This window comes from Lottia gigantea (genome assembly GCF_000327385.1).
Source record: "Lottia gigantea unplaced genomic scaffold LOTGIsca_76, whole genome shotgun sequence".
Taxonomy (NCBI): Eukaryota; Metazoa; Mollusca; class Gastropoda; family Lottiidae; genus Lottia; species Lottia gigantea.
The window spans coordinates 169,239-189,926 of record NW_008710536.1 but is presented as its reverse complement, the minus strand read 5'-3'; the positions used below and the strand labels follow the sequence as shown (position 1 = coordinate 189,926).

Here is a 20,688-nt window from a genome sequence, read left to right as displayed (position 1 = left end):
CAGTGAAGAGAACCCAATGATTTTTGTATATCTCCTGAACCGAAATAAGTTTTTGGAGCGTGAGCGACTATCATTTTTATCCTATAACTTTAAAACCTTTTCCTTTCCTTTCTTCTAATCTCCTGTTTCGAAGTTCTCTTATTAGCTCTAAGTCTTTCAACTCGTTAGATTGTTTCACTGTGTCGCTTATACTCTTTCCCGCTTCCGCGATTGAGCTGATGGCTTTCGCTCCGAATGAGTGATTTGTTTTTTGAAACAAAGCTAGCTACTTTTGGAATTATTGTTTTACCTAGAGAAAATAATGAAGAAAAGAAACCGTCGCCCGAATAATCTTCGAATCTGTGTTGTTCGTGTTTTAGAATTAAACTCATCCTATTTTTAAATGAATTAATTTAGTCTGTTTTTTTTATCCAAAAAAGAGTTATCTCCCTTTTCTAGACTAAAAATAACATTACTTAAAAACCGGATGTTAAGCGAAACAAGGATGTTATTTTATATAAGGGTATTTTTAATATGCTTTTTTTGATGGACTGTAGGAAATTGATTGAAGGTGTTTTTTAATGTAAGAATTTTATGAAATGTAGGATGTTTTATGAAATGTAGGGAATTTAGGTCTTTTTTAAGTGTAAGAATTTATGAAATGTAGGATGTTTTGCTGTAAGAATTATGAAATGTAGGGAATTTAGGTCTTTTTTTTTTGGAGTTCATAGATTGGTTGCATTGGAAAAATGCGACCAATCTATGAGCTCATATACTACTAATGGCGGTCTCAGTGGCTATATCGGGAAGCATTTGCCTTCCTAGAAAAATGGTTTGCACCTCTATTTTTAGCTATACTTTATGATATTTATACGTTTTTGCACCAAAATATTCGTCAGAATGCACCAAATCAATTAAATTTTTCGGAAATTTTTCTGAGAGGGCAATAACACGATTCTCTAGCTTTTATACAGTTGCTTACTTCATTTCGAGTTTTGAAAGGTCATGATTTTTGGGTATATTACATAAATAAATTATTGAAGCAATCGATTCCCAATTCCAAAACAGTCTATTTGTGTCGCTTCCAACCCCATATGCAAACAAGAGTTTTGTGGACGTTGCTCGTTTGAGATGGCAAATCTTAAACTACAAATTGCGTAAATGTCATTTATTCAAATTTAAGATAAATGACGATAACAATATGCAAGTAAATTGTAATGCAATTTGAATATAACAAAAGAATTTAAAATATATACAAAGCCATCGAAAAGAATGGGAGATAAAATTCCGCCAACATGTAACTGAAATAAGCTTATCTTATACTAAACTAACCATTAGATAAAATATTTACTTACAACTGAAACTAGATACTAAACAACTCATACATAATTGATAAATAGGCCTTTGGAAAGTGGCTTGCTTCGACAAAGTCACGATTAAAAAGGCCTAATATGGGAAGTAACTCTGATATTCCTATAATTGAACACGGGGACGTAACTCAATAACGATAGTTTCCAGACTACACAAATACAAGGGTTAAAGAACTGATATTAATCCACATAAAATAATGTTTTTAATTCTTGTCATTCCATCAACTAATTGTAAATCACGTCATTGATTCACAAATTAAAATAAAATCCCCCAACGTCTCATTAGTCTACATTTGGTCAAAAGCAAATTTACAAAATTTTGATGGTTTCAAGCAAATACATTCTATATTGACAGAATCATTTAATAATAGATCTGCTTTTCTATAGTTTTTTAAAATTAGTTGATTAAAAATCAAGGACGGGAAATGGGGAATTTTCAGCGTTTAGCTAGATCTGAAAACGTGTGCTCTCTTGTATAGGAATTGAAAAATAATGTGAAGGTTTAAAATATTTAATCTTTTCTAGATGGATATACATCATCAAATTCCAATTGACAAATAGGCGGCAATTTATGTGGTTGTTTCTCCTTTCGACGATTTGATTGGTAGATTTTAGGTAGAACCGGAAGTAGTACTTTTGGTGGTTTGTAGTTAGCAGACTTTGTAAAATGTCTTGTAGTACTTGATGTTGAAGCGGTATATTGAGACGATGCATGTTCTGGTTTCAATTTATCTGGTAGAATATTGGTTTTAAGATGATCTCTTAAATGTGATTTCCTTGAAGCTGTCTCTATTTGAGGAAGAGAGAATCCATTGTCTATTCTATGTTTGTTATCTTTAATGATTGGTGCAGTATGGACTATTGGTAGTTTTGGCAGAGTTAATTCATCAACAGGGTGCTTTGAATTCGATTTTAATCCACAAAGGATTTCGTCAGGTTGAATATTTGATTTAGTTTCTTGAGGCTTATATAAAACCGGTTCAGATTTTTTTGGTGTGCAGCTTTTACCGATTGTAATGTCTGGTAGAGGTCCTAGCTTCTCTTGGTTGGTGAATTTGGATTGTGGTTTGTTGGTTTTATTATAAGGTCTAATAGGTGGAAGAATGGTTTTCTGTGTATTGCTTCTGTAGACAGGTTGGAGAGGATACCGTCTTTTCCCAACTTCTATTGGCAGTGCCTTCACTCTTTTCTTTGATCCTTTGCTTTGCGGTAAAGCTGTCAAGGCTCTTACCTCCTTTTTGGGCAACGGGTTTCGACTTCGGGCATAGTCAGATACTAAATCAAGTTTTTGATCAAGTTGAAAGTTCATTGTATCAGCTGATGATGGAACATAAGGTACTTTTCCCAATGTGTCTGAAGTGTCATCAATGCCGACATATTTCTCTACCTCTTCAATAATCCTTCTTTCTTTTTCTGTTAATGACTCGGTATCCATAACCTTAACATCTTGTCGTTCAGTTTCTTTGATGATTTCTGTAGAAAGTTCTTTGATACTGGCCATCAAGTTAGTGATAGAGGTTGTTTCTTGGAAATTTTCACCATCCTCCTGATAATCAGCTTCAGGTAACTCACCGATCTTCTCCCCTAACAACTCTCTTACACATACATCATCATTGACTTCTCTTTTTGGACTTGGGCTTCTTGATGGGTAACTTGGTTGGTTGTCATTTTCAGATTCCTTAAAATATAACTCTTCCTGTAATTGGACGTTGTCGAATAGATGTTCAGTCCTTTCGGTGAGAACGATTTCATGAGATAGTGATGTAGCGTCTGTCTCTAAAACATTTGAGATACCTTTGTTTCGAAATTGGAGAGGAGCCTCGTAGATTTCTAGTTTTTCAAATGTCTCAGAATCTCTATCAACGTTGGATGTATCTTGAATTGGACTTGGGCTTGAAGCTGTTGATGATGATCCTGGTGATCCAAGTGGATTGTATTGTTGTAAAGTTGAATCTTTGTCTTGAAACTCCAGAGTAACATCATACAACACTGGTTCAGGACTTGGTGTCCCAGTGGTGTAAAAATCTTCATCTTTACTTTCCTCTGTTGAATGATTGATGTAAAGAATATTGTGAAAATCCTGACTCGGTGGAAGAATTTCTTGATCTTTATCAGCCTGGGCTTGTAGAACATCCTGGACTCTTTGATCAACAGCATCTTTAATATCAGGGTCTACATCTACAGGGTGCATTTCAATATTTAATTTTTTTCCAAAGGAGTACTTGAAGAATTCAGTCTTCGGTGGTGCTTTGAGTTTATTTTCCTCAGAGATTGGCTCATTACCATGTTTTTTACCAGTTTTATAAAATTGTCTGTAAAATATCAATTCTACTTCCTGTTGATTCAGAAGACGTTGTTGATTTTTTATTCTGATTTTATCAATGTCTTTTTCTTCAAGAACTTCAAACAGGTATCTAAAAATAAAATGAAAAAATTGTCAAATCAGAATTGTCAAATCATAATTGTCAAATTGAAAATTATACAAACAGGTAGCTGAAATAAACGTTATAAACATTGTGAAATCAAAATTGTCAACTAGAAAAATATACATTCTGTATAGGTGACATATTATTATGATTGAAATGTAGATTTGAATGTTTCATTTCCTGTTTTCTCTGTTTTCTGACATTCATAATCTGAAATAATTCACACCTAAATAGTGTTCTTAATAGTTTAACTCTAAAAGCACTAGTTTTTTTTTCTTAAACTCAAACACTGTTATAAGTTTTAAGACCTTACAATTCAGTGTTGGATGGATGGAGGGTGAGGTCACCAACAGAATTAACACGAAACGAAATCTCCAGATTTGCATCAAAATCAAATTAGATACAGATGAAATATGGTTTTATACCTGTATTAAATGCAATGCTGAACCTATATTTGTAGTAAGTACCACATAGAAATTATAAGTTCTTATTTACTCATAAACATTTTATTAAAATTCTTACCTATTAGTTTCCTGCATGTTTTTATATAAAATATTTAATTTCATTTCAAGATGATCTATATAATCCTTTATCTCTTCAGTTGTAAATAACAAACATGGTGCTGAAATTGATAATATACAGGTTTTAGTATAAACTTAAAATTGACCTTCATTTCACCAATAGTACCTTAATCTCAGAAACGGTAATTATTAGCTAAGCTAATCAGTAATAGTGTTCACAGCTCACCGTCAAATTTGAGCCTTTAAACCCGTGTCCAGAATTATCCACGTTAGAAAGTAAAAAGACGATTCCTCTTTTCTAGAGACCGCCATATGTAGTAAAGACATACATATATAGAAATAGAAAGAGAAATTCCTTATTTTGGGTATTTTTGAAGGAATTATGCGATTTTCGTACATTTCTAGTACTTCTGAAGCCTTATTACCTACATTCAAGACCCAGATCAACTCCAAAAAATGGCGAATCTGTCCCTTAAAGTTATAAGTGGTCAAGTAAGATTCGGATTAACCAGGATAAAATATCTCCAACCTTACTTTCAACAGGCGGATTGTGATATACACCCCCTACCCATAAAGGGGTCTGTGCTTGTCTGTGCTTGTCTGTGCGGTTGTAATGGTGTAACTTATTTTGTTATTGTTCTTGAACCTACCTTTAGGAGAAACAATCTCTTGCCTCTTAGGTCTCCGTTTATTTACAGAATCATCTACATTAATAGGCTCTGGTAGACCTACAAATGGTAAATATAAAACATTTAATACAAATGTTAAGAAATAATTGATCAATATCATGTATCAATAGGAATAGAGGGGAAAAACAGTTTACTTGACAGTAATTAGTCCGGGAGAAGAATAGTTTATCTTCCGGTAATTAGTCTAAGAGAAGAATAGTTTACCTACCAGTAATTAGTCTAAGAGAAGAATAGTTTACTTACCAGTAATTAGTCTAAGAGAAGAATAGTTTACCTACCAGTAATTAGTCTACAAGAATAGTTTACCTACCAGTAATTAGTCTAAGAGAAGAATAGTTTACTTACCAGTAATTAGTCTAAGAGAAGAATAGTTTACCTACCAGTAATTAGTCTAAGAGAAGAATAGTTTACTTACCAGTAATTAGTCTAAGAGAAGAATAGTTTACCTACCAGTAATTAGTCTAAGAGAAGAATAGTTTACCTACCAGTAATTAGTATAAGAGTAGAATTATAGTTTACCTACCAGTAATTAGTCTAAGAGAAGAATTATAGTTTACCTACCAGTAATTAGTCTAAGAGAAGAATAGTTTACCTACCAGTAATTAGTCTAAGAGAAGAATTATAGTTTACCTACCAGTAATTAGTCTAAGAGAAGAATAGTTTACCTACCAGTAATTAGTCTAAGAGAAGAATAGTTTATCTACCAGTAATTAGTCTAAGAGAAGAATAGTTTATCTACCAGTAATTAGTCTAAGAGAAGAATAGTTTATCTACCAGTAATTAGTCTACAAGAATAGTTTATCTACCAGTAAATAGTCTACAAGAATAGTTTACCTACCAGTAATTAGTCTACAAGAATAGTTTACCTACCAGTAATTAGTCTAAGAGAGGAATAAGTTTACCTACCAGTAATTAGTCTACAAGAATAGTTAACCTACCAGTAATTAGTCTAAGAGAGGAATAAGTTTACCTACCAGTAATTAGTCTGGGTGGAGGATAATCTACATCTTCATCCTCTTCTATCAAACAATCCAGTCCGTGTTTTAAGGCTGGGCGAGTATTTGCTTGGTGTAAATTCATGGACGAATCTTCTGCAATAAACAAATGAAGTGGTGTTTCACGTTTTACCTATTTCTTTTGCACAAGAGAGGAATCTTGTCGGACAGTCGTTTAGCCTGCCTGTTTTTTTCATTTTAAACTGTCCAGGGATCAACAACACCAACGGCCCTATTGCGGATCATTGTAACATTTAAATAATGATAACATCTTTTTTTTTATTTAGACAGAATGCTAATTATAATTTCTCCAGTCTAAATAAATAATCTTACCGGTTTTAGGATTTTGACCTGGTGAAAGTGAAAGGTTCATCTGATCATCAAAATCAAAATCTCCACTTCCCGAGGTTTCTTTACTAGACTCTTCTTGTGAATCCATTTCTTTACTGAAATAAACATTGAAAATAAACCTAAAATGTGTAGAAAATAAATTAAATGGAGTTACTTTTCTGTACCTGTTTGGACCAATGAAGGCAATCTAAAAGTTAGAATGAAATTTGTCAAATATTGTTTGTTGCGTTTAAACTTATAGAGCTAAAAGGAATGATATTCTGATAGAGATTTTAACTTACCAAATAGAACTAAGTAATATCTGTAAAACGATGTTCTTCGGTGAAAAATATTCCACTAAAAAGTATTTTATTGCAGACTGCAGTAAAATAGAGTCTTATTATCTGAAATATTCTGATAATAATGAAGAACAATCAAAATGACGTCAAAACAATTATTATTATAACGTCAAATCTAATGTAACGTCATAATGAGATAAAGGCTTTAATAATTGTGCTCTTATACATCATATTTTTTCATTCTTATCATGATGACTTATAGTCCTTATTACTGTACGAGAAGTCCCTAAAATTCTAACATGTTTTCCAAAACCTATAGAGATCTGTGCTTGCGCAATGACAGTATTCTCTGGTCAGAATGACCTGGAGACGGAGGTAAAATTGGACTAGTCTTCAAAAGTACAAGACATATACAAAAATGCCTAATTCCTTCACAAATACCCCTAACAAGAAATATATGTCTTTTCTATATTTTGGCAGAGTCTTGTGAAAAGAGTCGTGTTCCTGACTTTCAGACGAAGATAATTCTGAACACACGTGTGGATTTGAAGGTTTCATTTCTACGTAACATAACACAACATAACATAGGCTATGTTCTGGTGATTTGGAAAAATACCAGTTTGTTCCACAAGTTCATTATTTACTCATAATTAGCTGATAGGTGAAGGATCCCTATGATAGGTCGACCACTTAATAAAGATTTTCCGGTCTCCCACTTTCCGTTATGATGCGGGCTCACGAGCAGTCTTCAAAAATCGAACCTTGAGTAAAAAATCTCGCCTGTGCCCGCGCTTCCACGACAAGATCTATGTTACAGGATTTATCAAATCAAATATGTTTGATACTTATCTCCAATAATTTTATCGTCTGCAAGACAGAGGGTTCGTATCCAACCAGATTCAAGTTCTTTTGAATTGCATGCTCTGCGCGTGATTATCAACATAGTGGAAAACAACTGACTCAATTGATTCATCGTGTGCCCGCAGCCGGTCGGTGAAGCTGGCGACAAAAATTGCCGATCAAGATCGTGCGTAGGCCCGCGCCTTAGGGACACATCCGAACGTCGTCAAGATAGTGAAAACCTATTTTTTTTTTTTTTGATATTTTTTAGATACACGGTATAATTAATAACATTACTTCTATCATCCAATTTACTCTCATGTAATAAGTATATAAACATTGATTTTAGAAATTGAATGACAATTGAAATCAATTCTGGAAATCAAACATTAAAAAAATTAATTGGAATCAGAAAAAGATCATAATCTCGAGAGAAAAAAAACTTGGGCTTAAACCATTTAAAGGAACATCCCCATTAAAATTGGTATCAACAATTTTGTGCCATTTTTAATGTCTGGACAATCCAGACTGCAGAATTACTGTGATTGGAAATTTAACTTTAAATAATAAATCTCAGTTGAGTTTTAGTTGCTAGCTTTTACGTTAATCAGTCGCTTAAACAAAAAAAAAATGTGTTTGAGTTACGTTCGGCTATCCTCGGCAGTTTCCTTAAAGCTGATTCTAACTCAGTTAGGAAGGGAAGATTTCGTTGTGTAATCTCATCTCATTAGGCAATCATCGGTACTATTATAGAATGTTTCTTTCAATATAAAATGTAGTGTAAGCATGAAAATGATAAAAATTGTGGGATGATTCTATGATTGGCTTTTAACCAAATGTACACTAAGGAGACATTGGGAAATTTTTCATTTTTTAGAAACAAACTTTTGAATAAATGACGATGGTCTATTTCTATCAATGAATGACGAGAATGAGAGAAATCTAAAAATTAATGATACGAATCAAATAAATTATTCATGTGTTAAGTTCCTTAACCCAGTGTATTCAAATACGGGTTTTGTCTTTGATAATTGTCGGCTATAGTAGTTCATCTGCTATACAGCAGTCGTTTTTGTTGCATTAAAATTGATCAGAATTAATGCTAATCAAAGAAAACTATTGTTAAAAAAATGTGGTAAACATATAGATTAAAATTAAAGGGGCGTGTTCGCCATCCGTTCGATCAGCTGTGCCTTAGTCTCAGAAACGGGAACTTTCAAGAAAGTGAAATTTCCAGTTTAAGGTATATTTGAAAGATTTCGTACAGTTCTAAAATGCTGCTATTTACAAATGTTCCTATTTACAAATCTTCCAAGACCAATATATATTTGATGGCTTTGATCTGATTTTGACCAGCATTAAATCTCAGTGTGGAAATCAGCTTGATTATTTCTTATGTGAATAAGGAGGCTTATAAAACTTAAAGCTCTTTTTCCTGATATTGATCATAAGGCTAAAAAGAAAGAACGAGTCTGAAAATATTAAATTAAATTTTTAATCAGGAAATTCTTGTAAATATAAAATTTTTACACACAAAGAACAACTATCACAGCAAACATAGTCTAAATGAAATCGAACATCAGTAGAATTCAAAATATATTTTCCACCACAACGGCACACGTGAACATAATTGGGTGTGTCTTCATCAAACTCATTAATTTCAAGTTCATCTTGAATGGGCCAATCCTGGCATAAAAGTCTTTGCTTTAAAACTAAATCATACTTCTCCTTCAATTCTATATCTTTCAATATTTTCCAAGCTTTATCGATAGCTATGAATTTTTCAAGTCTGTTGCCCGCAACCGTTTGTCCATTTTGTCCCTCTTTAACATCAGGTTTGTGAATCTCATTGGGACAATTTGACGAGTGTCCGATTTCGTCTATGTGCTTATCAGGATGAAATTCTTTCACTAAAGTAAGATATGACCTTCTTAACTCTTCTACCCCAACGAAGTTTTGACATCCTAACGTTGAATATAAATTTTCCATTATAACTAGTTCCTTTGTGGCTTATAATGTCAGAATGAAGATAACCACAAAATGTAAACACATACGTGACATGGGCGCAGCCATCTTGAAAATAAAACTAAGCGATAAATAAATTTACATTTTAGTTTCTTTGAAATGATGCAGAATTTACATCAAATATTAACTTGAAACATAGAAAATATACATAAGAAATGATTGTCATTGGACATAGAACATAGAAGAGTCTTTCAGATGGTTAAAATGTAATTTGTGGTTGTCTTATCGATTATTAAACCTTTCTCGCAAGATCTTTAAGAGTTAATTCCCTTGAACACATGTTTCCGGTTTCAATGACAACTTTCATTTTAGAAGACGAAAGATGTTCGACGAGTTGATATTCGGGACGAAGACGCTTCTTTCCCCTCACCATGCTACTAATATATTCTTAGCATCGTCATATATACTTCTAAAGACAATACCTATAGTCTGCTCTTATTTGTTTTTTGATTGTTCTTTGGAATTGGTGAGTAGTTCATTATATTTTCCAGATATTTGAGTTTTTCGACAGTTCGTTTTTTTAATGTTCACCGAACCGTGACCATGAGACTCAAGAAGTTTCTTCTTATATCTTTTCAAGGTGACATTGCATAATGGAAATTTATTTTAAGCTCTATACATAAGTTCTACCTAAATAAGCTCTACCTAAATAAGCTCATAAAATCAAGTAAAATCTGTAGACCTTTATGGGTAGGCCTACATTTACAAAATTTGAAGGAATGAATTTGAAAATTAAGATTTTAATTATCACGAACAGTAGTTTGATTCATTACAAAATTTTATGTAATTATAGCAAGAATGGGAGTGGATAACATTTCTTGGATGTGTAATTGTCTTAAAGACCAAAAAATTGAGTAAGTAAATTTGTGTTTTTGCCATTATTCTACCGGACTATTGCAATGGCATTTCATTTGATTCTACACAACCTTTGCTATATATGAGAAATGGTGCTCTATGTTGTATAGCCACTTTAATTGTGCAAACTAGAGAAATCTTCAAAACTATGGTTGTTTATACAGTAATCAATATAAAATACAATAGTATTTTGTATTGTGATACAAGTCTGTTGAATTTTGCATGTTGAATGTTGGAATACCACCGTATTAGAATTTTAAATTTTGAACCCTCTGATTTCAGCATACTTTGTGGATTACATCAATACAGCTTGTCTTTTTACAAAGATGTTGAATACTGTTATGTTTTTTAAAGCAAATCCTCTATATGGAACTGTATTTGGTGGTTTGTGTATTTGTAAGTACATAGAAATATTGTATACCTATGATGACTGATATTCTGAAACCTAGTGATTCTGCTTTACATATCTGTTTCGCTTATCCCACATAATTATGCAATATGTAAAGGTCAAAGAAAAGTGGAGTGATTGTACATTACACACACCTTTCATTGAATGCTACCCTTGGATAATAAACATAATATACTTTATAATAGCTGCCAGAATTGAACTGAAGCTGATATATAAATGTAATGTAAAGGTTTATGAAATATACCAGTGTTTCTTAAGGATACTAGTCTGAGAGTGCTTTGGTTAGATATTATGAACCATTCTGCTGTTATTGCTGTTTCCATAAACTGTTGCTTGTGTTCCATAAAGCTTAAATTAAAGCCATGTATTTTTATTGTTACTTTCAATTTCAGTACACTTTATATTCATCCCTGAACCAACATATCAAGGTCCAGAATATATCACTTATTTCAGAGCTAGTCATTTAGATGTAAGTAAAGCCTTGATATATATTTTAATCAATGACCAGCTGGTAGAAATATATAGATTACCAACATCATAATAACTAGTAGTTTATTATCAGCCTTGCATAAACAATTCCTCAATAGAAATATATTTATGTATGATAGAAGCAAGTCAAAGTTTAAACATGACTTTAGTCGGCACTTTACATAGGAGTTTTTATGAACTTATTCACTCCTATTACTATCCAAGAACTATGTTTGTATTGTTACAAATAGTGTAAAAAATTGTTTGGCTAAGTTTATATTAGCCAAGGGACAGGTAGGCCATTTGTTTGACCAATCATACTTTAGTCACAGAAACTGGAATTTCTTTTAGCAGTTAATCAGTAATAATGTTCACAGCTCACTGTCAAATTTTGAGCCTTCAAATCCATGTGTGTCCAGTATTTTTAAAAGAATTATGTGATTTTTGTACATTTCTAGTACTTCTGAAGACTATTTTCAAATATTCAAGACTCAAATCAACCCCAAAAAATTGCACACCTATCATAATATCTGTTAACATGTATTGATTTTAGGAAGAATTAGAGAAAGATAAAAGAATAATTTGGGTTGTAACATTTTATGCTGCCTGGTCACCACCTTGTGTTACATTTGCTTCCATTTTTTCGCAGATTAGTAATGAGTAAGTATTGAATTACTAACCCTTCTTATGGTCTCTTATATATGAATAAAATGTTATTTGCACACAATTGATAAATCAATCTGGTCAGCTTAAAGACTAAAGCTCTTCTCGAACTGCCAATACTTTTTTTCAACCACACAATTCTCATCTGGACAAGTTTCCAATATTTGTTTTTAGATGTTTCAACAAAAGCACACTCACTGCGCAGGGAAAAAAAGTCAGACTTCATATTCATATCTGGTTGTTAAGAATGTTAAGTGATATTGTTACACATGAATTAAAATATGATATTCAAAGGAGTCTATGCTTTCATTTATTTGCAGATATCATTTAGATAATTTAAAGTTTGCCAAGATGGATATATCAAAATATCCCGCAGTGGCTGAGAAGTAAGTTTAAAAAATTTTGATTTTTATCTCTTCTTCTTTAAAGCCCTGTGTGCCACAGGCTGTGCACGTTAGAGATCCCTCGACAGTTGAAAATCGAAAAAATGCCACTGTCCTGGCAAAATTTCCAACATTGCACCCTGCATCGCGTTGCCCGTCATCATTAGCCCACATGGTGCAGAAAAGTAGGATGTAAAACTCCATTCATTTCATTTCTTCTTTAAAAGAACTGCTATCCAAATTCAGTTATCTATAACACTTTGAAAGAATTCAATGACACTTGGATGAGATGTTAGTTGGTAGGTCTAGCTTAAAACTTCACTGTTTTCATGAAATGACCAAACAATGACTTTTTTTATAAGACTGTTCTTTTCCTACTATTTGCAAATGTACTGTAAGAAAACTATTCAAAATGCCAATCCCTACAGAAACACTTATAAACTTTGCTGAGGACTTAATCAAATTGTGAAGAAGAATATAGATCAGTTGGATCAAGGGTTGGATGTCAACTAACATCTACACCATTGAAAAATCAAAATGTTAAATTTATTATGGGATGTATGTAACCATTCAATAGAATCAAATAACTCTTCATTTATTATGATAGGTATAAGATAGATTGTTCATCTTGGTCTAGACAATTACCTACAGTTATTCTCTTTGAAAATGGTAAAGACAAAATACGAAGACCTTTAACTAATGGAAAACAGACAGCTAAGTTCATGTGGACTAAGGTATGAGTATAAGCCTTTATTTTTCAATAAATTCACAAGATATCCAACTGATTTTTGACTCATATTCATGTAAATAAGCAAAGACATTTGTCAGTCTATTTAAAATTAAAAAATTATTTTTAATTTACCCAGTTCAGTTAAGGTCACTTGAACATTCATGAGTTTGATGATACCGCCAGCCAATCCAATTTCTGCCCTCTCCAATGCTGGGATTTTGTGACACGAACAAACTGTATATTCTGGAAAGCATTAGACATTGAATGCCCCTCATCGAACTGACAAATGATAGGAGGCCCAACTTTAGACCCTGACGTAAGTGTCTAAATTAGAAATATAAGTTATTAAAAACATATGATTATAAGCTATTGTTGGTATAACTTGTTTCTTTGCAGGAAAATGTGATAAGAGAATTTGATCTAAATCAGTATTATGGTGATTGTAAAAAACATCCTATACCAAAATATCGAGAAAAGAAAGAAAATTAAACCATTGTGCAGTGTATATTGGAGTCATTCATAACCATTCATGTGTATAGTGTTATAAATCATTATGATATTTTGTGATTAAGAGTTTACATCACTTGATATAAAAAAAAAAATGATTTGGAATCAAAGACCAATAGTGATTGTGTATTCACCTCACCAAGATATTTGCTGTTTTTTGTGATAATGCTTCAGGACATAAATCTTTGAATATTTGATAGGCATTTCCATGTAAACTACAGCTAGTTTTATTACCTTTTAAAATCTCATCTTTGTCATATTAATACTTGAAAGATTATGGATTGTTTGTGTATTGTATGTTTGTTTTTACCATAGATAAAATTTATTTATTTCTAGATGTGTGTTATGTTGTTAACTTTTATAGTTGAGTTGAGATATTTGAGGTCATCTGGTCTGATTTAAATCTTAACTTAGAGATGTTCTCTTTATTTTTTGCATAGAATAACTAGTAATTGCAACCAATTTTGTAGTTAGGGTAGAATAAAATTTCATTGAAAATACCTATACAAGTCAGATTTGTATTGTGTTCAAGAAATGAATGGAGTGTTACATCTTACTCTTTTGCACTTGATTGGGCTAATGAAGACCATGCAGTAATATAATAATTAACATTAGACCAAACTTTTGTTCAATTTTTTTTTTCAATGCAGCCACTTCAGTTAGGGTCTAATGCCAGCCCTCTTGAACCTTTTGACCCACTTCAACCTAATTGAAGTAGCTATATATAAATAAAATAAATTTGGTCTAATTCTTATTGCACTGCTTGGGCAGTTGCATTTGCTACTTTTTTTTTGATTTCCAAATGTCTAGGGATCCTTAGACTAAAGCACACAAGGGCTTTGGGTATTGTCTTTTGAGAACAACAACCGACTATAGGTTTCAAGTTAGATCTTTAATTATGTTGTCAATCAATGTGTCTTCAGATATGATAAGAACATAATCAGTCATTTATGTTACATAACAGGCTTTTATTATCATTATCATCAATTGTTTAACAATATCTCATATGGTCTTAAAACAATTGGCAGCCTTAACCCTGAGGCACCTTATTATTATCACCCTATTCGTGATGTAACTTATCCTAATTTAAATGTTGCTAGAGGGTTAATCTAAAATTCTATTGTTTTAGTATTTGAAGGTATGTGTCTAAATTAACACATCAAATCTTGAAGAGATTATCAGAAACAAACACAGGCTCTTGACATTTTTAAGGTATTCGTTTGTGTAAATATTTGGCTTAAGAGCTGAAGCTCGATTTAAGCAGTCCACAGTTGTTTCAAACACCCTGGTCAATGGAATTTCAACTTTTAAATGAAAAGTCAAATTTATAGGATCAGACAATAAAACTGTGTGCTACAGGCTGTGCACATTAAAGATCCCTGACAAAATGCTGCTGTTTTGGCAACATCGGCCTAATTGCGCACTGCATGGTATTGACACTCTCTTTCAGTCCAATCTGGTACAGAAAAATAGGACATAAGACTCCATTCATTCAATTTTAATCATGCTTGTCATTAGAATTTTCATTTTTGATATGAAACAATGATAAGTTTGAGAAAGTTTTATCATCAGTAGGAGAATAGAGCTGGATACATAATCGATTATCATCCCTTGGCAGTTATCCCACACAACTGATCAAAGCAATTATATACTTCTATGACACAAAAATAACTCATGGAATTACAAATTTGGACATGATTTTTATTAAGTATTTATATGATTTCTGATAGCTTGCTGGTAATCGATACCCCTTTAAAGAATACTTATATGTTTATTATTTTAATACAAAAAGTTATTTTCACTGTTAAAATAGTGCTCAATACATCAACTGTAGAGCAGTATATTATTTTAGATAAGATCAATAGCCGATTACATAATAATTTAACACATCAGTCACATATCTAAAATAGATCAATAGATCTTTATACGGTGTATGTAACAATTGGCAGGTTTAACCTCAAGATGTAGTATTTTCTATATACAATATATTATTAATGAACTATAGTAGCTGAAGGGTTAATTACAATATATTGTCTGGAGATGTAAATGACAGGGTGTTAAAGTCCAGCTCAAGTTATCAAGAATTGTGGATATTTTATTCTAACAATTCGCTTTGGGTCCAAAAGCTTTTGTAAATTTAGCTCCACTATGATAAGAAGTATGTTCTCTTTGGGAACACCTGATAACACTCTGTGACTTGGTTTGGAATTTGGGTGGTGAAATGTGAACGTTATTACTGATTAGCGTATTGTCTGAGCAAATTAAAAAATTTTTTGAATTTTTTCGATATTTTTTTTAGTGAATTGGAATATCAGCCTCAAAATATTACTGATAGTCTTAGAATGTCTTTGCGTTGATAAAAATATAAATTATAATCTTTTGTAAGTTTACAATGGAAAGAAACACATTTCTCTAATAGAAATTTCAACCCAAAAGTCAAAAATTGGGGCTGAAATTGTCCTCTGTAAAAACAAATTTTGAAGATATAATGTGTGCTTATGCTTATATTTTTATCAACACAAAGACATTCTAAGAATAACAGTACTATTTTGAGGCTGCTTTTTATATTCTCATAAAAATAATAGGAAAAATTCAAAAAACTTTTTACTTTGCTCAGACAAAAGCTAAAAAAATTCCTGTTTCTGAGACTTAAGTACAATTGGTCAAATGGTTACCAAGACTGACAATGAAAATTTTGCATACTGGCCCTTCAAAATATTTTTATGAATAATTAAACAATCTCTTAGCTGTGGTTTAAAAATTTAATCAATATATGAAATAATAATTTCATTATAACATTCACTCAAATTTTATATTATAAATAGAATTTATATCTCACATACAATAACAATCATATATACATAACTTATAATTAATAATTAACAATAATACAATTATTATAAGGTCAAGTTTGTTAATTAAATCACTGCAAGTCAATAATATTTCTGGTGAACATTTGAGAGCTTGCTCTTTAACATATTATCTTTAAGCTCTTGTTCACCTGCATTTAAAGTCACTTTGTGTAATTTCATAAAAGTATTTGAAATCAAACCTTAAATTTTTCTTTTTTATTTTAGATAAATTTCCCTACTTTTTAATGCATATATTGAATTCTCAAATAAATGCTTCATTTTTTTTTTCTTGGATTGAGTTTAAAGTTTTTAAATTTGAGACAAAAATTCTTCGATAATTTTGAGCAACGTTATGTGAGCTTTAGTTCTTCATACTGTATTCCTTCAATAAACTACCAGCAATAACTAGTCTCTGTATTTCACTTGTACCTTCATAGATCTCTGTAATTCTAGCATCACGATAATGTCTCTCTGCAGGCATATCAGTTACATAGCCCATACCGCCTAATATCTGTATACACTGTAAACACAAATAAACAGTTTAAAGGTGTCCTCCCAGTAGCAAATGCTGGAAATCACCAATCTGTAATATTTTTAAGTCTTCAAATTATTTGGAATTTCAAACCAAATTGAATTTTGAAAGTCTATAAGCTTACAGTGTCTAGTTTACCTAGAATATATGTGGATTATCATGAAATGAAAAGGGAAGATAATTTCATTGATGATATGATATGATAACAAACCTGATGTGAGTTATATGTAGCTGTTTCAGAAGCTGCTAATTTAGCCATAGCTGCATGCTGTAAAATAAATTCAAACAGAATCATAAATTTAATAGATCAGTTTCATGCATGAAAGAAATAGAAACTATTTAGATCCAAAACTAAAAAGTAAATCTGGACAACAATGATAATGAAATAAGTTTAACATGTCCAGAATTACAAAATGAACTCTTAAGCAAATGCAATTTTTTTTTAGGGGTACACCTAACTGGCAATGTGATTTCAAATCTAATAGAACTTTCTCGACTTGTGTCAAGATCTGACCCTAGTTTAGCAAAACACTGGTTTTGATATAGATTGTAATAATAATGACATGATAAATACCTTAGTGTATGGTTTCCCTGAGTCTTTCAATAAAGCTGCTTTATAAGTCAATAGTCTAGCAGATTCCAACTTTAACTCCATATCTGCTAGTTTAGTCTAAAAAATATTTCAATACATTATTTCACTGAAAGGAATACAGAGCTGAAATACCTATGCACAGTGGAGAATCAGGTATTTCTTAATTAATGAATCAATTAATTAAATTAGAAATAAAATTACCTGAATTGCCTGCATTTTAGAGATGGGAGCTCCAAAAGCTTTCCTCTTTGTAGCATAATCTATTGCACAATCAATAGCAGCCTTAAATAGAAATAATATCAGAATATACTTTTTTCATGTATTCAAATACGCTTCAAAATAACAAGAATTGTGTTAAAAAAATTCTTTCTCTTTTTATTTCTTATATTTTTCAATTCTTGTTTTCTCAAAATATTGATTAAGTATAACTTCCATCTGTCTAAGTCTGAGTAAGATGCAAAAATCATTGAAAAAAGAAGATTTTATAATTCTTCCATGAAGACAATAATGCTGTGGGGGGGCACTACAAACACTATAGTTCATGCCACAAATTTTTATGATAATTAGGGCTAATTGGCACTTTATAGTTAAAAGATTCATATGAATAATGTTTGAGTTTCATGCATGGCCAGTAGAAACCAGTCTGTTACCAATAGTCCATTAGAATAATTAAGTATTAATAATTACCTGACCAATGCCTAATGCTTGACTAGCAATACCTATTCTACCTGCATCTAAAGTTTGCTGAAAAGATAAGTTACACAATGTGATTTGATCTTAAGTCTTGTGTATACAGCACAAGATAGGAGTACTATAAAGGGAATATGTCATTTTGGCCTTTTAGATTCATAAGCCAGACATAACATTACTGTACTTAAATTGCTATGTGTCACTCAATTTATTTGCAAGAGCAACAGTGGTATTTCAAGCAGTTTGGGTTTAGGGGTGTCACCAAATATCATTCTACATATGGAATGAATTGACTATGAGCCCAACCCTGACAATTCTCCCACACAGATGTAACAGTTTTTAACATTTTAATCTGATTGCATTTGCTTGTTTGCATCAAACTGAATGTCATAGAATGTCATAATAGGGTATGTTCTCTGTTAGCTTGTGAAAGTGAAAATCGTCACCCCTCATTATTCCATTAGACCAGCACACAGAAAATGCAAAATAAGACTAACCATAGCAATCTTAAAACCAAGTCCAGTTTCTCCTAATAAATTTTCTTTAGGAATTCTACATTCATCAAATATCAGATTACAAGTAGATGTTGCTCTTATACCTAATTTATCTTCTTTCTTACCTAAAGTTAAACCTGGGGTTGGCTTAGGAACCAAAAAGGCACTTATTCCCTAAAATGAAATGAAATTGTCTTTATATCACATTTATTTTTTATCAAGATTAGGCTATTGAAGACACAATGCAGTGTACAATGAGGGAACATATGATAGAACATGACAATATGACAATTTGGACGGAATTTCAAGAGTGTCTTTATATGTAAAGTTTGCAGCACATTGTTTATTGTCCCTTAGATACAAATATCTAAATAGCATGTAGTCTTTTTGTACATGTACAAAATCTTTATATATGGAGAATATCTATCAACCCATATCACTGTTAAAACTGATTAAACCACCACACCTTATGTTTCAAACTTTTGTCTGTGGTGGCAAATACTACTGTTGCTGAGGCTTCATACCCATTAGTGATCCATGATTTGGTACCATTTAATACCCATGAATCACCATCTAATGTAGCTGTTGTTGAGGCTGCACCTGCATCACTTCCATTTCCTTATTAAAGAAAAAATCAGCATCATTGCGGTCATCCAAAGGATTGAATACCAATCTGAACTACAGAAAAACTTCGTTTGGAAAAAGCATCTCTTATTTTCATCAGCTTACAACTATGTTCAAAATTTAAGCAACTTCAAAAGCAACTCAAAAAGAATTGAGCATGATAATTAGAAGAATTTCAAAACAATCAAAAATAGATTAATGCAAAAAAGGGAGATAAAAAAACATGAAATTAATTTGGAACCCGAGTAAGATGAGGCTATATATTTCTGAAGGAGTGAAAACAAAAGCTCAGATTCATTTAGGAATTAGTAAGAAAATAGTAACAAAGTTCAAGAAAAATAAGATAGTAATTTATTGTTTATATTAGCTCATACATACCAGGTTCACTTAAAGCAAAACAACCAACTTGATCACCATTTAAAAATGGTTTAAGAAATGTTTCCTTTTGATCAGCATTGGCAAAATGTTTAATAGGACCTAAATATAAAGACTGTAAAGAAAAAGATAAGAACTCATAGCTGAAAGCTCATACTGGTATGCCATTAAAGAAAATTATAAACCATCTATTACTAAAAAATATTCCTATGTCAAAGGCTTCAAAATAGCTTTTCGAGCTTTGCATACGGTATATGCATTAGAATAGCTTTTTGCACCATTCCATTTTCACAATCAATTTCTGTAGAATTTTAAGCTGGTTAGAAAGCAATTTCCTATATAGAAATATTTTCAACTCTAAGACCAATTTTTAAGTGGTTTTGTTCAATAATAAAAAAAATCCCACAGGCTAGAAAAATAGAGGAATTTCTCTATAAAGACGAAGTCTAGGATCCATCAAAATTAGAAAGTTTAGTAAGCTTACATTATTGACACTCATAATACATCCTAATGAAGCACACCCTCTACTGATTTCTTCTAGTGCTATACTATAGGCTAAATAATCTAAACCAGTTCCTCCATCACTTTCACTAATATCAATACATAGTAATCCTAGCTCACCTAGTTTCTTGACCTGAAATGAAAAGTAACATCCTCGCTCATTTTGTACCTTAAAAAGTAAAAAAATAGCATTTAAATGCTGACTTCATAAAATCAAGAACTGTGACTATATCCCTTCTCGAAATGGTGTTCAGTCAAAACCTCTACATGTCAACTCATCGACAAACTGAGTTAACTCGTCTACATCCTCGAGTTAACTCATCTACATCCTTGAGTTAACTCATCAAAATAGGCCTGGAATTATACCATTTTCAAAAATGTATACCCCAAATAAAAAGTCTCACCAGATTTTTTGGATAGGTATGTTCTTTATCTAACTGTGCAGCCACTGGTGCAATTTCATTATCAGAGAAGCCTTGACAAGTCTGTTTCAATAATTGGTGAGTTTCAGGAAGTTCTGCTAAAGAACTGATCCTTCT

At 31.8% G+C, this 20,688-nt stretch overlaps 4 protein-coding genes across 4 annotated transcripts; 1 reads left to right on the top strand and 3 right to left on the bottom strand.

Annotated features, from left to right (window-relative positions):
* Positions 1-1,860: 1,860 nt before the first annotated feature.
* Positions 1,861-6,419, bottom strand: LOTGIDRAFT_168486 (hypothetical protein; the record flags this gene model as incomplete). The annotated part of the gene is made up of 5 exons (XM_009066371.1): positions 1,861-3,763; positions 4,298-4,397; positions 4,947-5,024; positions 5,960-6,076; positions 6,314-6,419. The coding sequence occupies 5 exons, from the start codon at positions 6,417-6,419 to the stop codon at positions 1,861-1,863; spliced, it is 2,304 nt and encodes a 767-aa protein (XP_009064619.1).
* Positions 6,420-8,928: 2,509 nt separating this feature from the next.
* LOTGIDRAFT_196481 (hypothetical protein) lies at positions 8,929-9,507 on the bottom strand. Its single transcript, XM_009066370.1, has one exon. The coding sequence runs from the start codon at positions 9,436-9,438 to the stop codon at positions 8,944-8,946; it is 495 nt and encodes a 164-aa protein (XP_009064618.1). The 5' UTR covers positions 9,439-9,507; the 3' UTR covers positions 8,929-8,943.
* A 264-nt stretch (positions 9,508-9,771) lies between these two features.
* LOTGIDRAFT_204701 (hypothetical protein) lies at positions 9,772-13,988 on the top strand. The gene is made up of 8 exons (XM_009066369.1): positions 9,772-9,940; positions 10,268-10,328; positions 10,612-10,725; positions 11,131-11,207; positions 11,760-11,866; positions 12,190-12,255; positions 12,860-12,986; positions 13,379-13,988. The coding sequence occupies exons 1-8, from the start codon at positions 9,797-9,799 to the stop codon at positions 13,469-13,471; spliced, it is 789 nt and encodes a 262-aa protein (XP_009064617.1). The 5' UTR covers positions 9,772-9,796; the 3' UTR covers positions 13,472-13,988.
* Positions 13,989-16,702: 2,714 nt separating this feature from the next.
* LOTGIDRAFT_131888 (hypothetical protein) lies at positions 16,703-20,688 on the bottom strand (the record flags this gene model as incomplete). Its single annotated transcript, XM_009066368.1, has 10 exons — positions 16,703-16,861; positions 17,085-17,141; positions 17,448-17,543; positions 17,667-17,747; positions 18,153-18,209; positions 18,653-18,823; positions 19,116-19,267; positions 19,652-19,763; positions 20,133-20,282; positions 20,554-20,688. Coding segments are annotated over 10 exons (1,170 nt in total), but the record flags the coding sequence as incomplete, so codon positions are not given.

Excerpts from the sequence above, each read along its gene's own strand:
- LOTGIDRAFT_196481 (XM_009066370.1), bottom strand. The coding sequence starts at position 9,438 with ATGGAAAATTTATATTCAACGTTAGGATGTCAAAACTTCGTTGGGGTA.
- LOTGIDRAFT_204701 (XM_009066369.1), top strand. The coding sequence starts at position 9,797 with ATGTTCGACGAGTTGATATTCGGGACGAAGACGCTTCTTTCCCCTCAC. Across the intron at positions 10,726-11,130 it reads ATTTGGTGGTTTGTGTATTT|TACACTTTATATTCATCCCT; the intron begins GTAAGTACATAG and ends TTTCAATTTCAG. Across the intron at positions 12,256-12,859 it reads TATCCCGCAGTGGCTGAGAA|GTATAAGATAGATTGTTCAT; the intron begins GTAAGTTTAAAA and ends TTATTATGATAG.